The sequence below is a fragment of the Mesoplodon densirostris genome, chromosome 11 (assembly GCF_025265405.1).
Source record: "Mesoplodon densirostris isolate mMesDen1 chromosome 11, mMesDen1 primary haplotype, whole genome shotgun sequence".
Lineage (NCBI taxonomy): Eukaryota > Metazoa > Chordata > Mammalia > Artiodactyla > Ziphiidae > Mesoplodon > Mesoplodon densirostris.
This window is the reverse complement of record NC_082671.1, coordinates 32,824,780-32,843,735: the sequence shown is the minus strand read 5'-3', so window position 1 is coordinate 32,843,735 and position 18,956 is coordinate 32,824,780. Positions and strand designations below refer to the sequence as shown.

Below are 18,956 nucleotides of genomic sequence, written 5' to 3'. Positions count from 1 at the left end.
TGTCTTTTGTTTTGTTGTGCAAAAGCTTTTTAGTTTGATGTAGTCCCATTTGTTTAGTTTTGCTTTCATTTCCCTTGCCTGAGGAGCCATATCCAAACAAAGTACTGCTAAGGTCGATGTCAAAGAGCGTACTGCCTATGTTTTCTTCTAGGAGTTTTAAGGTTTCAGGTCTTACATTTAAGTCTTTCATACATTTTAAGTTCATTTTTGTATATGGTGTGGGAGAGTTGTCTTTTTTCCATTTTAATTTCAATGTCTCTCAGTGTGGACTTCTTTGGATTCATCTTGTTCAGGACTCTCTGTGCTTCCTGGACTTGGATATCTGTTTCCTTTTATAGGTTAAGGACGTTTTCAGCTATTAGTTCTTCAAATACATGCTCTGCCCCTTTCTCTCTCTCTTCTCCTTCTGGGACCCCTATAGTGTAAATGTTAGTATGCTTGATGTTGTCTCAGAAGTCCCTTAAACTATCCTCATTTTAAAAAATCCTTTTTTCTTTTTTCTGTTCAGCTTGGGTGATTTTTACTACTCTGTCTTCCAGGTCACTGATCTGTTCCTCTGTATCATCTACTGCTGATTCCTTCTAGTGTACTTTTTCTTTCAGCTATTGTATTCTTCAGCTTTGTTTGGTTCTTTATATTTTCTAACCCTTTGTTAAAATTCTCACTGTGTTCATCCATTCTTCTCTTGAGTTTATTGATCTCATGATCATTACCTTTAACTCTTTATTTGGTAGCTTGCTTTTGCCCCTTTTTAAAGTTTTTGTTTTCTGAGGTTATGTCTTGTTCCTGCATTTGGAACATATTCCTCTGTTGCCTCATTTTACCTAATTCTCTGTGTTTATGTCTATGTATTAGGTAGATTAGTTGTTTCCTGATCTTGGAAAAATGGCATTATGTAAGAGACGTCATATGAGGTCCAATAGCACACTCCCCTCTTGTCACTGGAGCTATTTACTCTATGGGTGCCCTCTATGTGGGCTGCATGCACCCTTCTGTTGTGACAGGCCAACTACTGTGGATGTACTGGTTGGTGGGCCTAGCCCCAGCACAATTGGCTGCCAGACCCTGCCTTTGTAAGATGACTGTTGGCCTGCCCAGGAGGACCCAGCGCTTGTGCTGGCCTGCTGGTGGGCACATACTCCCCTAGCACTAATAGGCTAGAGAGAGGACTCCAGAATGGCACCTGCCAGCACCAATGTCCTCATGGTAGAACAAACCCCCCAAAATGGCTCCTGCCAGTGTCTGTGTCCCCAGGGGGAGTCCCAGTTGCCTCCTTCCTCTCCAGGAGGCTCTCCATGACCAACAAATGGGCTTTCCCAGGCTGCATTCAAATTACTACATCTTTGCTGGCACTCAGAGCAAATGATATTTCATGTGCACCCTCTAAGCACAGAGTCTATGTTTCCTGTGTTGCACCAACTCTCCTGTACTCAAGTCCCACTGGTCTTCAATGCCAGACATTCTGGAGGCTTGTCTTCTCAGTGCAGGACCCCCAAGCTGGGAAGCTCAATGTGGTGCTCAGACCTCTCACTCTTTGGGAAGAACCTCTGCAACTGTGATTATCCTCCTGTTTGTGGGTCATCTACCTGAGGATATGGATTTTGACTATATGTCATCTCCATCCCTCCTACCCATCTTGTGGTTCCTTCTTTTTTTTCTTTTTAATTTTATTTATTTTTTTGGCTGCTTTGGGTCTTCGTTGCTGCGCGTGGGCTTTCTCTAGTTGCAGCGAGCATGAGCTACTCTTCGTTGCAGTGAGCAGGCTTCTCATTGTGGTGGCTTCTTTTGTTGTGGAGCACAGGCTCTAGGCATGCGGGCTTCAGTAGTTGTGGCGCATGGGCTCAGTAAGTTGTGGCTCGCGGGCTCTAGAGCGCAAGCTCAGTAGTTGTGGCCCACAGGCTTAGTTGCTCTGTGGCATGTGGGATCTTCCCGGACTAGGGATTGAACCGTGTCCCTTGCATGGGCAGGTGAATTCTTAACCACTGTGCCACCAGGGAAGTGCCATGGTTCCTTCTTTATATCTTTAGTTATGGAAAAACTTTTGTGCTAGTCTTTAAGTTGTTCTCATAGATTGTTGCTCTGTAAATAGTTGTAATTTTGGTGTGCTTTTGGGAGGAGGTGAGTTCAGGTTCTTCCTACTCCACCATCTTGACTACTGACACTACCCTGCTCTTCTTTTATTAAAGAAAAGAATTGAGTATCTTTTCATATGAATATTAGCTATTTGTTTTTATTTTTGCCTATGGGTCTTTGTGGAGTTTTTTTGGCTATACAAAAATGTATAAATTTCTATAATTGGATCATCCATATTTTCTTAATAGTTTCTACATTTCATGTTTTAGAAATTAAGGTTGCTAAATTTAGCAAACTAAAATACAAGAAACCCAGTTAAACTTTAATTTCTGATAAACAATGAATAATTTCTTAGTATAAGTAAGTCCAGTAGAATATTTGGGACATACTTATATCAAAAAACCTCATTACAAAGACCTTTTTTTTTCTCATTCCAAGGTTTTTGTTTGTTTGTTTGTTTGTTTTTGCAGTATGTGGTCCTCTCACTGTTGTGGCCTCTCCCTTTGTGGAGCACAGGCTCTGGACGCGCAGGCTCAATGGCCATGGCTCACGGGCCTAGCCGCTCCGCAGCATGTGGGATCTTCCCAGACCGGGGCACGAACCCGTGTCCCCTGCATCAGCAGGCAGACTCTCAACCACTGTGCCACCAGGGAAGCCCCCCAAGGTTATTTTTAAACATTCAGATGTTCTTCTAGAACATTCACTGTTTGTATTTTACAATTAACTTTCTGATCCATCTGGATTTTTTCCTTTTTTTTTTTTTGGTGGAAAGAATAAGATAGGGAACGAATGCTTTTTCCCCAAATGATCAGTATTGTCCCAACACAATTTATTGAACAACCCATCTTTCCCATTGATTTAAAATGGTATTAGATTTTCACTTTAAAAACTAAGTAGGGGGGCTTCCCTGGTGGCGCAGTGGTTGAGAGTCCACCTGCCGATGCAGGGGACGCAGGTTCGTGCCCCGGTCCGGGAGGATCCCACATGCCGCGGAGCGGCTGGGCCCGTGAGCCATGGCCGCTGAGCCTACGCGTCCGGAGCCTGTGCTCCGCATTGGGAGAGGCCACAACAGTGAGAGGCCCGCATACCACAAAAAAAAAAAAACCCCAAACTAAGTAGGGTACACAAGGTGAAAACTATTATGGAATAATCTGTCTCAAATAGAATGTAGATGTCTTCTTTTCTCTAGTTTATTTCTGTTTAAACCTTAAATTTAAGCATTTTGCCCAGAAAACACTTACAACCCTATGTGAAATAAGTAACGTACCTGGTAACTCAGAGACCCACAAGCCAAATTACCCCAAAGAACAGCTTTTCTTAAGAAAAACTCAGAGGAATTGCTGGGTCAAAACAGTCATCCACTTTACAAAATCCTCCTCTTCTTTGATGCCGCCGGGGAGCTGAAAGTCATGCTCTCCAGCAGTCACAGTCATGGATACAGGTGACTCTTCCTGAGCAGCTCACAGAGGTGGGTGGAAGAGGAAAGGATTTCATGCAAATTTAATGCAGTCTTAGGTCTGCCTTAGAGACTAGCTAGATAGTTTAAATTTCTTTTTCCATTTGTTTTAATGGAACAAAAACAGGATTTATAATTATGCCAGGCTGAATCTAGGATAAAATTGATTCATTGATTTGCCTTTTTTAAAGACAAAAAGTCATAAGCATACTCCTGGTTTTTAGGTCTTGGCAATAATCCCTCTTTTTTTCCTGAAAACTCAGGAGAGATTTTCTCAGGCAGGGATTATCCGTAATGGGCCCAGGGTTCTTAGACTCAGGCTGGGGAAACAGACAGATGTATAGAAAGTAATTACTACACAGTGTGGATAAGAACTTAAAAGAAGTTTTTTACTCTGGGAGCACAAAGCTGCCATCGTTTTCCCAGGCCTCTGTTTTAGAAGAACTGGGTTGAGACAGTTGCTTGTCTGGGCTGCATCTGTAGAGACAACCATCCTAATCAGTAGGAAAATGTTTGCTAAATAAGCCCAACCACTATAATAATTTAATGTTGTTAAATGATGGCTTGGGATAAATTTAGGGGATATTTGTGTTCCTAGCCAAAGGACTAGTGTTATTGATTTTTTTTCCCTTGCTTGTCTGTATCCGAGGTGCATATGTTAGAATTGAAAGTACAGTTGACCCTTAAACAACACATGTTTGAACTGCACAGGTCCACTTATGCATGGGCTTTTCTTCATTAAATACTATGGTACCATAGTATTGAGGTTGGTGGAATCCATGGATGCAGAACTTGGGATACGAATGGCTAACTGTAAAGTTATATGCAGATTTTTGACTGTGTGGAGATCGGTCCGGTCCCCCTAACCCCCAACTTGTTCAGGGGCAACTGTAATCGTTAGCTTGTTAAACCTTTTCTCTTTCTTAACACTGTTACCTTTAAGCCTGCCTGCATAGGACTGGAATGATGGCTACAAGGGGCAAAGGAGGCTGAGGGGAATGAGGATATCTATACCAAAAGGAACTTTAATTTGATCGAAAGAATTTCCTATGACTTCAGCCTGGCAGTCTTAGACTGAAGAAGACATTTGTAGGAGATATGTTACTGCCAACATTTTAAAATCATTTTCTGAGTTGTGAGCCCCAAATTTGTAATGACAGTCATCAACATTACCACTCCTTATGGAATATTGAATACTCACTATTAGGCAGCCATCTGCCTACACACCTTGCATGCATTATCTCATTTACTCCTCAGGAGAACCCTATAACGTAGGTATTATTATCCCCATTTTACAGATGAAAGATTAGGACTCAGGGATTAAATACTTTTCTTTAGATCATGTAGTTAGCAAGTTGTAAAGCCCATATTTAAACCCAGGTTCGTCTAACTCAAGTTCATGTTCTGAAATACTGTCCTACACTTCCAAGACTTAGAACTTTCCATCAGGGTGGACTTAAAGTATAATCTTTCCTATTTATAATTAATTTAACCCTTTATTGCTCCAAATATCATACCTGCCAGTTTTGCTCAATGCAAATTTCTCTTTCTGGAAACTGCAAGTTTGGGTCTCACTTTAATTTCCTCCATGAAGAACAGGCAAGCTTGAGGAACAACTCTTACACAATAAAACATTACTACTCTGAGTTCACCTAATTGGAGAAAATAGTTAAGAAAATGTAAGGATGTTTATAACATTTATAGACCTATAATCAGCCTTACATCCACAGATAGGTGCCATGTATGGAGCAAAGCCATGATATTGATAGAATACCTCCTAAGCTTTTTTTTTTTTTAAATTTATTTATTTTTGGCTGTGTTGGGTCTTCGTTTCTGTGTGAGGGCTTTCTCTAGTTGCGGCGAGCGGGGGCCGCTCTTCATCGCGGTGTGCGGGCCTCTCACTGTCGCGGCCTCTCTTGTTGTGGAGCACAAGCTCCAGACATGCAGGCTCAGTAGTTGTGGCTCACGGGCCTAGTTGCTCCGCGGCATGTAGGGATCTTCCCAGACCAGGGCTTGAAACCGTGTCCCCTGCATTGTCAGGCAGATTCTCAACCACTGCGCCACCCGGGAAGCCCCCTCCCAAGCTTTTAAAAGCCCTTATCACAATATCATTGTTGAAGTCACGTGGACAAAAATGGGCTCACCGTAGAGCAAATCACCATAAAGAATACTGCAAAGGGTCTCTGTGTTCTGGTCCCTGTTTCCTACTGTAACTCATAGAAATAACTTGATAACTAGATTAGCTGTTAGGTGATTTCCTGTGATCATATAAGAAGATAAACAGACTTTTCTCCTCTCTTGGCAAGTTCTTATGATTGCTTCAAACAGCAACTAAACAAACACATTAGTTAATTACTCTCAGTAAGGACAGCTCAATTATGCCAAAACCAAATTCAATGTTTTTATCAGCTAATCTTCAGCATCTGTCGGTAGAAAAAAAATCTTTTAAAAACCATGACAGTAGATCAAGTCAGTTTCTTCATGGGGTGCATTTTAATTCAGTCTCCTTCTAGAAAGTGCGTAGCATAGAGTCTTGCTGAAAACTTTCAAGAGCTGTCTGAAGCCCGACTCCAGGCAGACAAAATTATCTGCGTGAGGTATCATTTTGTCACTTCCACGTCAGAATCTAACCTGACAGAAGACTCTCCTTTCAACCAATAACAGAGACTGCTCCTCAGTGATTTCAGTCTTGAACGATTTGCTCTTCAGTTATTGTGAAAAACTGGGCTGATACATTTGGTATTTAAAAAGCATTGTTGGTAGGGTTGCGGGCATGAGTGACTGAGAGGGATTACAAGGGAGTACAAAGAAACTTTTGCGGTGATGGACATGTTTACTGTCTTCATTATGATGATGGTTTCACAAGTGTATACATGTGTCAAACTCATCAAATTGTATACTTTAAGTGCATGCAGTTTGTTGTATATCAATTGTAGCTCAGTAAAGCTGGGAAAAAAATAAAAAGCATTGTTTAGGTCAGGTATTCCCAGATGTGAGTAATCGTCAGCCTTGCCTGAAAACTTACTTAAAACCTCAGTAGAACTGAGACCTTGGAATCAGTATTTGAAAACCCCTCACATGGTTTCATTAACCAGCTTTGTAAAACTGCTATTAAGGCCCTTTAAATGTGTTATACAGATTTCTTTATGTAAAAACACATACAACCTAATTTATGGAGTTTAGCCCTAGCAAAAAGTTCGATCTGGTGAATTGGCATGCTTCCTTTTTTTATATGGCAGCTGTGTAACTCATCTCTGTTCTTTTTTTCCTTGGGCACTGGGATGCTCAGAGGTAAGTTGCACTTATGCTTAAGGTAGGAGCTTTTCTTAGCCCGGGATTTCTATATTATCCCCATCCTAATTACATTGCACTTATTCTTTACTGTCAGTTTAAGGATTTTATTGTACTTAAGTTTTTTGTTTTTATTTTTATCTATTTCAGATTCTTTTTACAAGTAGGTCATGTTACAAATAATAAGCAAGATTTAGAGCAGGAATAGATAGCACCTATTCAGAAGGTTCAGAGGATGAAATCATTACCTTTTTTATGTCATTTGGCTATGCTGCTATACCAGAGGCCTGGCATATTGGACTGATATTATGCCTGCAGAATTATTTTATGATTGTGATAATGACGAGGCATTTATAGACTTTAAAATGAGATTTCATCAAAACACATAAGTGCAATTTCTGGTAATGATACAGCATATTCTTTCTCATAGAAATATGGGTAAAGCTTGACAATTTAAAAAGTTTCCAGTGTTTATTGTATATCTGACGTGTAAATGTACATAATTGACACACACCTCTCCTAAAAGGGTTTAATGAGTACTCTAAAGATCGACAGAATTTTGCAAGATGAAATAAATTAGAAATGTGTGAAGAAAATAAGACAAACCATGAGGGGTCTGGTTGGCACAAAAAAGTCATTATAGTCTTGCTAGAGATGGGCCAAAATTTTAACTTTCTAGCATGAAAAGGAAATTTCTCTGCTCAGATAAGAAGTACCTGTGATAATAAATCTAGAAAGATTTCTGTTTCCTATAGGATCTTTGAAGGAGATCATCTTGTCTTTTGATGGGTACAATTACCATCATGCGATACTGGTAAACTGTAATGCAGTTCAGATTTTTACACGAACTGGTTAAGATGAGTTTAAGAAATTTTCCAGTCCATTAAAAAAAAATAGGTCGCCATTTCCTCTTCCTGTTAGCCATCAGAACAAGCATTGTGAGGTAGAAGAAATCTCCTTTGGTAAGACAAAGTCAAAGGGAATCTTTTTTTTTTTTTTTTTTTTTTTTTTTGCGGTATGCGGGCCTCTCACTGTTGCGGCCTCTCCCGTTGCGGAGCACAGGCTCCGGACACGCAGGCTCAGCGGCCATGGCTCACGGGCCCAGCCACTCCGCGGCATGTGGGATCTTCCTGGACTGGGGCACGAACCCGTGTCCCCTGCATCGACAGGCGGACTCTCAACCACTGCGCCACCAGGGAAGCCCGGGAACCTATTTTTTATATTGAGGATGATACACACCAAATCTTTGTCTTCTCGTCTGGTATAGCTAGGTCTGCTGCTAGCCTATGCGGTGCCTTTTTACCATTTAGGACAAAGGTCCACCTCCCCGGGCAAATCTAGCGTTGAGGTCTGTATTTCCATCCCCTATCCCTGCTCCCATTACCAGCCCCGCTGCTGCCCTCCTGTCTTATCCCAGGGCACTTTCATGCAGTACACATTTTTTTTTTTAATTTTATTTATTTACTTTTGGCTGTGTTGGGTCTTCGTTTCTGTGCGAGGGCTTTCTCTAGTTGTGGCAAGCGGGGGCCACTCTTCATCGCGGTGCACGGGCCTCTCACTATCGTGGCCTCTCTTGTTGCGGAGCACAGGCTCCAGACGCGCAGGCTCAGTAGTTCTGGCTCACGGGCCTAGTTGCTCCGCGGCATGTGGGATCTTCCCGGACCGGGGCACGAACCCGTGTCCCCTGCATCGCCAAGCAGATTCTCAACCACTGCGCCACCAGGGAAGCCCCAGTGCACATTTTTTTTAACTACTTGAATTTTTCACAGTGCTTACTAAACTTTATTATGTTTTAGAGTCACCCAAGAGCTTCTCAAAAATGTAGGTTTCTGGATACCACAACCTCCAATTCTTATATAGTGAACTAGAGGTTGAAACCCAGGAGGTTGCATTACAGCAAACAGCAGAGGTGATTCAAATTTGAGAAAAGCTGTCTGAGGAGTAAATAGTACAGGTTTAAAAATCATACTCATAGGGTTTCAGATCATTATTTTAAGTTGTGTAATCTTGGGAAAACTAATCTCTCTTTGCCTCAGTTCCTTTGATTATAAAATGACAAACATTCTTCCAGCACAGGGTTATTTTAAGGATCAAGAGAGATTAAATGTTCTACCAGAGTACCTGGAGGGTAGTAAGCACTTTAAAACGCTGGTTACTGTTATCACAATATACTTTCTTTTTTTTAAAATAAATTTATTTATTTTATTTATTTATTTTTGTCTACGTTGGGTCTTCGTTGCTGTGTGCAGGGTTTCTCTAGTTGCAGCAAGCATGGGCTACTCTTCGTTGCAGTGCACAGGCTTCTCATTGCAGTGGCTTCTCTTGTTGTGGACCAGGGGCTCTAGGCACGCAGGCTTCAATAGTTGTGGCACGCAGACTCAGTAATTGTGGCTCGCAGGCTCTAGAGTGCAGGCTCAGTAGTTGTGGTGCATGGGCTTAGTTGCTCTGCGGCATGTGGGATCCTCCCGGACCAGGGCTTGAACCTGTGTCCCCAGCATTGGCAGGCAGATTCTTAACCACTGCGCCACTCGGGAAGTCCACAATATACTTTCAAAGCTCAACTCAGGGTAAGTCCAACCCTTAGGAAAGTATTTTTAAGGGAACCCACAGACAGCACTTACTCTTGTTTTATGATATTTGTATGCATCCCTCCTCAGGGCTTAAAAGTGTTTCTAAACAACCCCAAACAAATCTCTTGCTTACTTCTTTGAAGTCCTCAGATACAAAGTAATCATCCTTTTTTGTTTGTTTGTTGCTTATTGCCTACATCCTCATCACCATCCTGATTTTAAAACATAATATTCAGATCTCATCAGGCCATTTATCTAGTTTGCCAAATGCTGAAAACAGTGATTCGTTTTTTTAAAGTTTCTCTTTAGTCCCAGCATTATGGAATTATGGAAAACAGCATTCTAAGTCTAAAGCCCTTTGGAAATAATTTTTGCTTACCCATGTGAAATCTGCCTGGTAAGGTAAAACTGCAGGAAGCTGAGGCAGAGGAGGGACATTCCCTTCAACTATGGCACTAAAGTCCCAGTTTGAAAGAGCCAGATTTTAATTATATCACAAGGACAATTTAGAGATTATCTCAGTAAATCCTATGACTGAATGATGGACCTAAGCATTACTCTGCAGAGAAATAGTTTCTCCTGTAGGGGAGGAAAAACTGTTTTTCCTTCTACCCCTCTTAGGTTCATTGCCCTGAGCCCTGTAAATTAGATTGACAACAAACTGATTAACAAGAGAAAAACAGAGCAGATGATTAACATGTGCACTGTGCATACGCGTGAGAGCACTCAGTGATGAGCAACTCAAAGAGGTGGTTAGAACTTGGGCTTATGCCATCTTTTTTTTTTTTTTTTTAAAAAGCAATAAATTGTTAGAGAAGTGACAAGATGAAGGAAAAAGACCTTGAGTTTCTAGGGCAACATATTGTAGGAAGGTAAATATATGCGGAACTAATGGAAGGTAAGTGCTGAGTTAATAAAGTTTGTTTTTCCACTGGTGCCATCTCTGGGCTATTAGGGTATAGAGTTGTCTACAGTGATTAACTTCTCTCCTTCCAGGAAGAGAAAGGAGGAGGACTATCTTTACAAATTTATGTCCTGCTTTTAGGCAAATAGGGAAAGTGTGAAGAGCTCTCTTTGAAGCTGCTTCTTCTCAGTTGCCTTCAGTTCAAAATAATCCTTATGCCAAAGTGGCGTATTCTGTACCCTTCATTCCCATCGAAGGAGACTGTGGGGCATCTTAGAACCGTATGAAATGGAAACAGACACTAGTTATTTTTAAAGAAACCATGTACATTTTTATATAATATTTTTACCTCAAAGAAGGCTTTTGAAGCGATTACAAATTCAACATGGCTAACTAAAGTGAATGATGTTGTTTTGTCATTTGAAATATTAAAATCAAATTTTGCCCCAAGGGCTTTTTTGAGTGTGGAATGCTAAGCAGTTTCTAAATAAAATAAATATCTGGGTCCACCATTTTCCAGTTATTATTTTCTCTCCTTTCACTCACATTCTTTTTTAGTAAATGTTCTTCAAACTGTGTTTCAGAAAATATGTATAATGGTTCCAACCACCCTCATCTGTGGCAATTTTCCTGGCTCAGTTGTACAACACAGTAGTGCCCCCCCTCTCTGCAGATGGGGGATATGTTCAAAGACCCCCAGTGGATGGATGCTTCAAACCATGAATAGTACCGCACCCTATATATGCTGTGTTTTTTCCTCTACATGCATACCTGTGACAAACTTTAATTTATAAATTAGGCACAGTAAGAGAATATGTGAATTGCCAGGATCACTGCTCTTGTACTTTGGGGTCAATATTAAGTAAAATAAGGGTGACTTGAACACAAGCACTGCAATATCATGACGGTAAATCTGATAACCATGACAGCTACTACGTGACTAACAGACAGGATATGCTGGACAAAGGGATGATTCACATCCTCGGTGGGACAGAGCAGACGACAACAGATTCCATCATGATGCTCAAAATGGCACACAATTTAAAACTGATGAATTGTTTACTTCTGGAATTTTCCGTTCAATATTTTCAGACCTCAGTTGACTCGAGGTAACTGAAACCACGGAAAGCAAAACCACAGATAAGGGGAGGGACTACAGTATTGTGGTAAAGGATTCAGCTTCAACAATAGTGACTAGAGAAGAAAGGTAAAAGATGCTCACTGAAGCATTTTACTAGAAAATTGGCTGTAAAACACGTTAGTATAGAAATCACATGCAAATTCATTAAAAGAGTGTTAAAAATTCAAGTCCCCCTCTGCCAACCCCCCTCCTTTTTTTAAACCATTTTAACCGCATATATGTATATAGTCCGTGGTATTAAGTACATTCACATTATTGTACCCTCTCACCCTTTGATGAAGAATCTAGTTCGTCTTTGTACAAATCAATTCTGCAGGAGTAGAACAATCCAAGAAAGAAGGGGAGGGGAGGAGAGGGGAAAGAAAAGTAAGAAGGAAGGTAGGTAGGAATAAAGGTAAGAAGGAAGGGAGGGAGGAAAGTCACGCCGAGAAGCTTTCACCTTCCCTTGCCCATGTAGGTAGAGGGTCTGAGAGCAGTGAGCTCTCGTAGCTGGAAAAAGAGCCATGACAGTGCTGCAGGTAGGATTTCAAAGACTGGAAAATATGACTAGAACTGTATTGTGCCCTGACTATTTTTGGACCCAGGCCTCTGCTTTTTCACATTCAAGGCTCGAAGTTTGTTGAAATTTTCATGGCTAACAAGGCTGCAATTGGGATGGTTTCCCCTTCACCAGTAGCAAGCCATTACTTAGCACCATCTATGTGCAGAATAAACAGGCAATGACAAAGTCAAGGGTCTTATAAAAGCAAAGGATATGCACGTTAATATATATCACAAATTAATGGTAGCACAAGTTTTGAAGACAATGTGTTGCTATAGGAATTCATAAAAAGGAGTAACTTCTGCAAGCTAGGATGATTTTCGCTTAATTGTTACAATGACTCTGCAATCACTTAGTTCAAATTTTAATTGAAATCAAATGTCAATAAAAATCTCACTTTATGTGCAGGATTTGAAATGATATTATGCACAAAAAAGGGCAAGGATTACGTAATTTCAAAGCCAGTCTGCAAAACCGTTTTTATTAATGCTACATGATGGCTGCATTACAGGTAGAAGAGACATATCCAACATTCTTTGTCAGTCTTCTGGGAAAATAGGTCTTGAATTATGAGAGCTGTGGTTAGTGAGAGCGCCTTAGGAATACATTCTGCTGTTAAATGCACTGCTCTTGTACTCTAAAGCCTCTTATGTTCTTGAGGGCAATTGGACTGACTATTCCGCATTATTTTATTTTCTGGTGGAAGCATTGCTACTCTAGCATAATGGAACAGACTTTCCTGTGGCTGAAATGGAAATATCTTGCAAAATGTAAACCTCTTGTATGAAAGCTAAATTCCCAGGATCTCTCTCTAGTGGCCAAAGATGACAGATCATGGCTTGTGGAATGTATCTCATCTTCACTTCCCGTGAATGAGACCAATGTTGGAATTGCAAATAGAAGCCCCACATTGATAAGATTGAGATATATTGCTAAGACTTTGCAAAATATATCACTAAAGTGGTCAGTGGTTTAAAATGATGGCTAACTCTTCCCAGAAGCATGGAAAAATGCATTAAATCCGACCATTCACTAGTCTGTTCATTATTAAAAACCTTCACATGAGAAAATAAAAAAAAATAAAAAAAATAAACCTTCACATGGTGAAGCTGAGTCGATCTGAAGACTACACCATAGGTCTTTCTGTCTAAATTCAAATAGTGACTTTAACTGACTGTTTTTGTAAATTAAGATCATTTGGCAGGTACATGAAAAAATGCTCAACATCACTAATCATCAGGGAAATGCAAATCAAAACCGCAATGAGATATAACCTCATACCTGTCAGAATGGCTATTATCAAAAAGACAAAAATAGTGTTGATGAAGATGTGGAGAAAAGGGAACCTTTGTGTACTGTTGGGGGAAATGTAAATTGGTGCAGCCACTATGGAAACAGTATGAAGCTTCCTCAAAAAATTAAAATTAGAACTACCATATGATCCAACAATTTCACTTCTGGGTATTTATCTGAACAAAATGAAGACACTTATTTGAAAAGATATATGCACCCACATGTTTATTGCAGCATTACTTACAATAGCCAAGACATGACAACAACCTGTGTCCAACAATGGATGAATGGCTAAAGAAAATGTGATTTTACATATAAATTATATATTATATATATAATGGAATATTATTCAACCACAAAAAAGAACAAAATCTTGCCATTTGTGACAACATGGATGGACCTTGAGAGTATTATGTTAAGTGAAATAAGTCAGATAGAGAAAGACAAATGTCATATGATTTCACTTATATGTGTCATATGATTTTACTTACATGTGGAATCACATATAAATATATAAATACATATAAACAACAACAACAAACAGCTGGGCTTATAGATACAGAGATTGGATTGGTAGTTGCCAGAAGTGGAGGGTTGGGGAAGTGGGCAAAATGGGTGAAAGGGGCAAAATGGGTGAAAGGGGTAAAAAACAAAACAAGGGGCTTCCCTGGTGGCACAGTGGTTGAGAGTCCGCCTGCTGATGCAGAGGACACGGGTTCGTGCCCCGGTCCGGGAAGATCCCACATGCCATGGAGTGGCTAGGCCTGTGAGCCATGGCCGCTGAGCCTGCACGTCCGGAGCCTGTGTTCCGCAATGGGAGAGGCCACAACAGTGAGAGGCCCACGTACTGCAAAAAAAAAAAAAAAAAAAAACCATCATTTGGGTTTGGGTTTGTTTGACAGTGCCAACCCATAAGCAATTTTTAGACTGATTCAGCAGACATTAAAAGATGCGTGAGAAAGTGGAATATGTTAAGCAACTTAGAATGGAGGAAAATAATACTGTAAGAGATTGCTATACTTTTGACATTTTACATATAAATCACATTATAAATAATATGCATCAATTACTTGATTCAAGACCTCAGAACTTTTCATAATGGATCTGAAGCACAAAGTACAGTATTTATAGTCAGTGTGAAGTCTTTGCTTTCAATGATGGTTATGACCTTTGGTCTAGAAAGCAAGTTGAGCTCCACTCTGTGAAGAGTTATGTCATGGCAAGGCAGTTGACCACTCTTTCTTTCCTATTCTCCGCTGTCTTGCAGACCAGATGACGTGCTCCTGCATCGCACGCATGATGAGATTGTCCTCCTGCATTGCTTCCTCTGGCCCCTGGTGACATTTGTGGTGGGCGTTCTCATTGTGGTCCTGACCATCTGTGCCAAGAGCCTGGCAGTCAAGGCAGAAGCCATGAAGAAGCGCAAGTTCTCTTAAAGGGGAGTTGGCTTATGGGAAGCAAAGCACAGAAGCTGCACTCATCTGCACACATCTACCTGCAGAGCCTGCTTCCTGGCGCAGGAGATGGAAGGGGCTGTGAGAGGTGTCTGAGAGGCTCCCCCTCAATGATAGCAGAAACAGGCACGACCGGAAGACTTGGAACCTCATAGATTGTTTTCCATGTGTTGTAGCGATGGCTAAAGGGTCAAGCTGTACGGAGTATCTGTTTCAGAAAATCCAATAGAAGTTAATTTTCTTCGGGAAGTAACAGTATATAATTGTACAGTGTAGAATACAAGCCATTATGATTTATGCTACTTAAAAATATTAAAAGAGAGTGGTCTGTGTTCTTTTCTATTTTCTTTTTTTATGCTTAGAACACCAGGGTTTTAAAAAAAGGGTCTTACGGGTTTCATTTGATTTTGCTAGATTAAACTTTTACTTGGAGACAGGAATTCCTGCACAAGTCTTGACCTCACAATGTAATCCCCAGTTTCCACTATTAAAGAGTACCTTTTGATTCCTGCTTGAAAAAGGAAAACTGCACTGTTAACTCAGACTCCAGTCACTCCTGTGACTCTTCAGCAAGGAACCCTCAAAGATTGGGAAAACATTCTCCACACTGGCCTTTGCCTCTGCATTGTTTTTCACCAGATTATTTCTTAAGAGAGTGAGATGATTCTGAACAAGGCCTGTCCTAGCTCTAAGAGGACTGTGCCTCTTTATTCATCTGTTCAGGTTATTTTTGATGGATTTTATCTCTGTGCAGTAGAATGTACATGATGTGAAGGACACTTTTCAGCTTAGTTAAATGCTATTTTCATTTCTTTTTTCTTTTAGGTCAGGAAAAAAAAATAGTCAAAATCAGTTAAACATTTTATTATATTTTCTTTGTCCTTCCTTTGATGTTTTCAGTATTAAAACGAAAATATTGCTGCAGTTGTTTTGTTTGCTTGGACACACCTGGAGATGCAAGCCAGCTCACATCACTCTGCTGATGAGCTCTCTGTGCCTTTATCAAAAGTTCATTGAGGAGACCATACTTCTTTGCATCTGTTCATAAACTCAGATTGCAAATATCAATCACAGGTCTCAGTGAATATCAAACCTACCCTATTTATTTACCATGTGGAATCAAACCTTTGTTTAGATGAGATGTACATTTTTGGTCAAGGAAAAACTGACAACATAATCTCTTTTTTGCTTTCTTCTAATATTCTTCAGACATGCTTCTATTAGAATAAAGGCAAATTGGAATTTAAGGGCAAGCTTCCTTCAGTTATTTGTGCAGCATTCTAAGAAAGATATGTATTAGTGGAATGATGATTTCCTGACTTTTAGTCCACATACCAGTGTTTTCTTAATTTTAGAACGCAAGAAATTGAGTGAGCCATTGTCTTCTGTGGAAGACTAGGGTGTTGGATGATATTTTTCTTCCAATTCAAGTGTTACAGATTTCACTGTGAAAAAGGCCTTGAACACACTATTTATGACATCCTTTGAGGCAGCTACAGTGCCTTGACTTCAATCCCAGTTTTCTGTTGCAGTATCCCTGTTGTCTTAGCAACACAGTGAACCATTCTGAAGCACAGAGTAACATGAAACTGGGAATCAGAGAAAGTCACCTTTGCATCACATTGTGAGAGATAAAGTCTACTTTATCCATTTTTATCTTAACCCAATAATCTGTGATTAAGTGAGTACAGGGAGTAGATAAAAATAGTACATCAACATTTGTGTTGGTAAAAAGAGAAGGTGATATATATTGATGAGTTTTGATTTACCAGTTTTTTACTCATCCATTTATATTAACTAAATGCTTCCATTTAGGCTCAAAGAGTATACCTGATTATATTCTGTAGTCTGATTTTTTGGAAAAAAGGAGAAGCATGCTGAATGACTGAGGTCACATATAGTTTTAAGGTCTTCCTTGCTTGTAGCCAGTTAAATTTGAGGTTCTTTATTATACTTATCAGTAAAGATAGAATTTGAAGGAACAAGAAGACATTTTTAAGATCATAGAAGGTAAAGAAGTTTAACTTCTTAATATTTTAATTTTCTTTTTTATATAAGCAAGGAAATGGTATAAGCTGCTAGAACAGAAACCCCAAAATATGATGACTCATGTAAGATAGGAGTTGATTTCTTTCTCATATAGCAATCCAGAGGTAGTTGAGAAGTCCAGGACAGGGAGGGCAGCCTCTGTTTCATAAGGTAATCAAGGGATCCAGAATTTGATTACCTTGTTGTCCTCTCATTACCAAATGTGTTATTCTTCCCATAGTCAAAGCTGGCTCAAAGAAGCACAGCCAATTTGTAGCCTGTGAAAAGAGAGGAATTTGGGAGCTAGCGATTTCCTTTTAAGGAAGTTCCACCCATCACTGTGCTCCTAGTCCATTCATGAATACTGACTACATAACTATACCTAGCTTCAAGGACTGCTGGAACATGTTATCTCCAGCTAGATGGACATATGTCCTACTAAAACTCTGGGGGAAAAAAAAAAAGGAGAGAGTGAATACTACAGTAAAAGACAGGAATGATGGGCTGCTGTCCATGGCCGGCGCCATGATGAAAATCTGAGCAGGGATGACAAAGATCTCTTGCCCTGGCAGGATATACAGTCCTTGGTTAGACTTGGCTCTCTGGGAGGAACTCCCTTGTCCACTGCCTTCTGTGGCCTCTAATTGACTTCCAGGAAATTCTTGCTCTTCAGATTACATAGCCACGTATGAAACTTTTGGGAGGCATCACAGCTTTTGCAGGCCCCTGCCTGCTGGTGGAGATTTGTAGACCTAGATTTCTTTAGAGACTGAACAATTGTAGATTTTTATAGTTTATAGGATTGTTGTTTAATTGACTGTTGTACGGAGTCTGACTCCATTTTCGATGTTTGACTGATAACAGCTTTTCCTTTCTGCTCCCCATTCCCGTTCCCCTTCTGTTCCACATCTGGGTAAGCTGATTAGAGAGCCTGGGTACCCCCTGCTTTGGACTGGCTGGGAAGTTCAAACCACACAAGCCCTGGCCTGCTCGCAGGAAACCTCTCCCTGCCCCACACCCTAAGAATAATAAAAGCCAAGCCAGTCAAGTCATTTTTGGATCTACTCGGGAACTGCCCCACTCTCCCAGAAAGTGTCATTCATTATGTGAATAATAAACCTTTTCATACCCTCTTGATGTGTGTGTGGTTATTAGTCTCAATATCCAAACCAAATTTTGGGTAACGGGGTCCATCTGGCCTCTGAGGGGTGCTTACAACATTGGTGATAAAATTTCATCAAAACATGGTTTTTGGTCTTTTTGCTTTCAGTTTTGTTAGTTCAGATGAAAGTATCCACAGCCAAAGGGCTACTCTCATTATATCAGTAGTTCTTAAGGTAGCAGCATCTTATTTACTGTGTCTGTGCTTGGCCCATATCTCCAGCCCTTAATCGAGTGGCAGCCACTTTGAAGCCTTCTAGAAAAGTGGGTTTAAGTAAGCATGCAGTGCCCTTTAGCTGGTCTTTTCTGCTCAACTGACTTCCATTGTCCAGCCAGTAATACTTAATGGAGACTTTTAAGAAAGACTGCATAATAATCTGCTGTTTGGAGTATAGAAGCCGTAGGGCTACAGGATATGGGCCCAGCTCTTGTAACAAAGCTGAGTTACCTAGTTGTAACTAGTTTTTCTTGTTTCACTATTTTTCATGGTTCCTCACTATAAAAAAATCATAGCTCTGCTTTTTTCTAACTACTTTCCCCATAGCTACATGTCTGCCTTTCAAGTTGCTAGTGCCAGTTTTACCTAATGGTTAGTCAAAGCATAACAAGGGTCTCTCGTTTTCCATCTTGCAGTATCTATTTCCTTGCTGCCTGGCAACAATGCAAAGCCACATATTTTAGACTTTTGTTAAGATGGGGATATAATTTACATTGCCTTTTTCTGAATGGTCTCATCTGATGATCTCAGCTGGTGATTCCCAGATCTATTATCTCCAGCCCTTACCTGTTTTGAGCTCTGAATGTATTTGCAATAGCTCTGATGCATTCTTTTTTTTTTTTAAGCATCTTTATTGGAGCATAATTGCCTCACAATGGTGTGCTAGTTTCTGTTCTACAACAAAGTGAATCAGTTATACATATACACATGCCCCCACATCTCTTCCCTCTTGCATCTCCCTCCCACCCTCCCTATCCCACCCCTCCAGGTGGTCACAAACCACCTAGCCGATCTCCCTGTGCTATGCGGCTACTTCCCACCAGCCA

General features: G+C 40.4%; 1 protein-coding gene across 1 annotated transcript in view; it reads left to right on the top strand.

Moving 5' to 3' along the window:
- Positions 1-17,886, top strand: part of KCNMB4 (potassium calcium-activated channel subfamily M regulatory beta subunit 4) — a 72,772-nt gene extending 54,886 nt beyond the window's left edge. The window contains exon 3 of the mRNA XM_060113711.1: positions 14,537-17,886. Within this exon, the coding sequence (XP_059969694.1) occupies positions 14,537-14,705 (169 nt within the window). The 3' untranslated portion in view covers positions 14,706-17,886. The remainder of the gene's footprint in view (positions 1-14,536) is intronic.
- Positions 17,887-18,956: the final 1,070 nt, after the last annotated feature.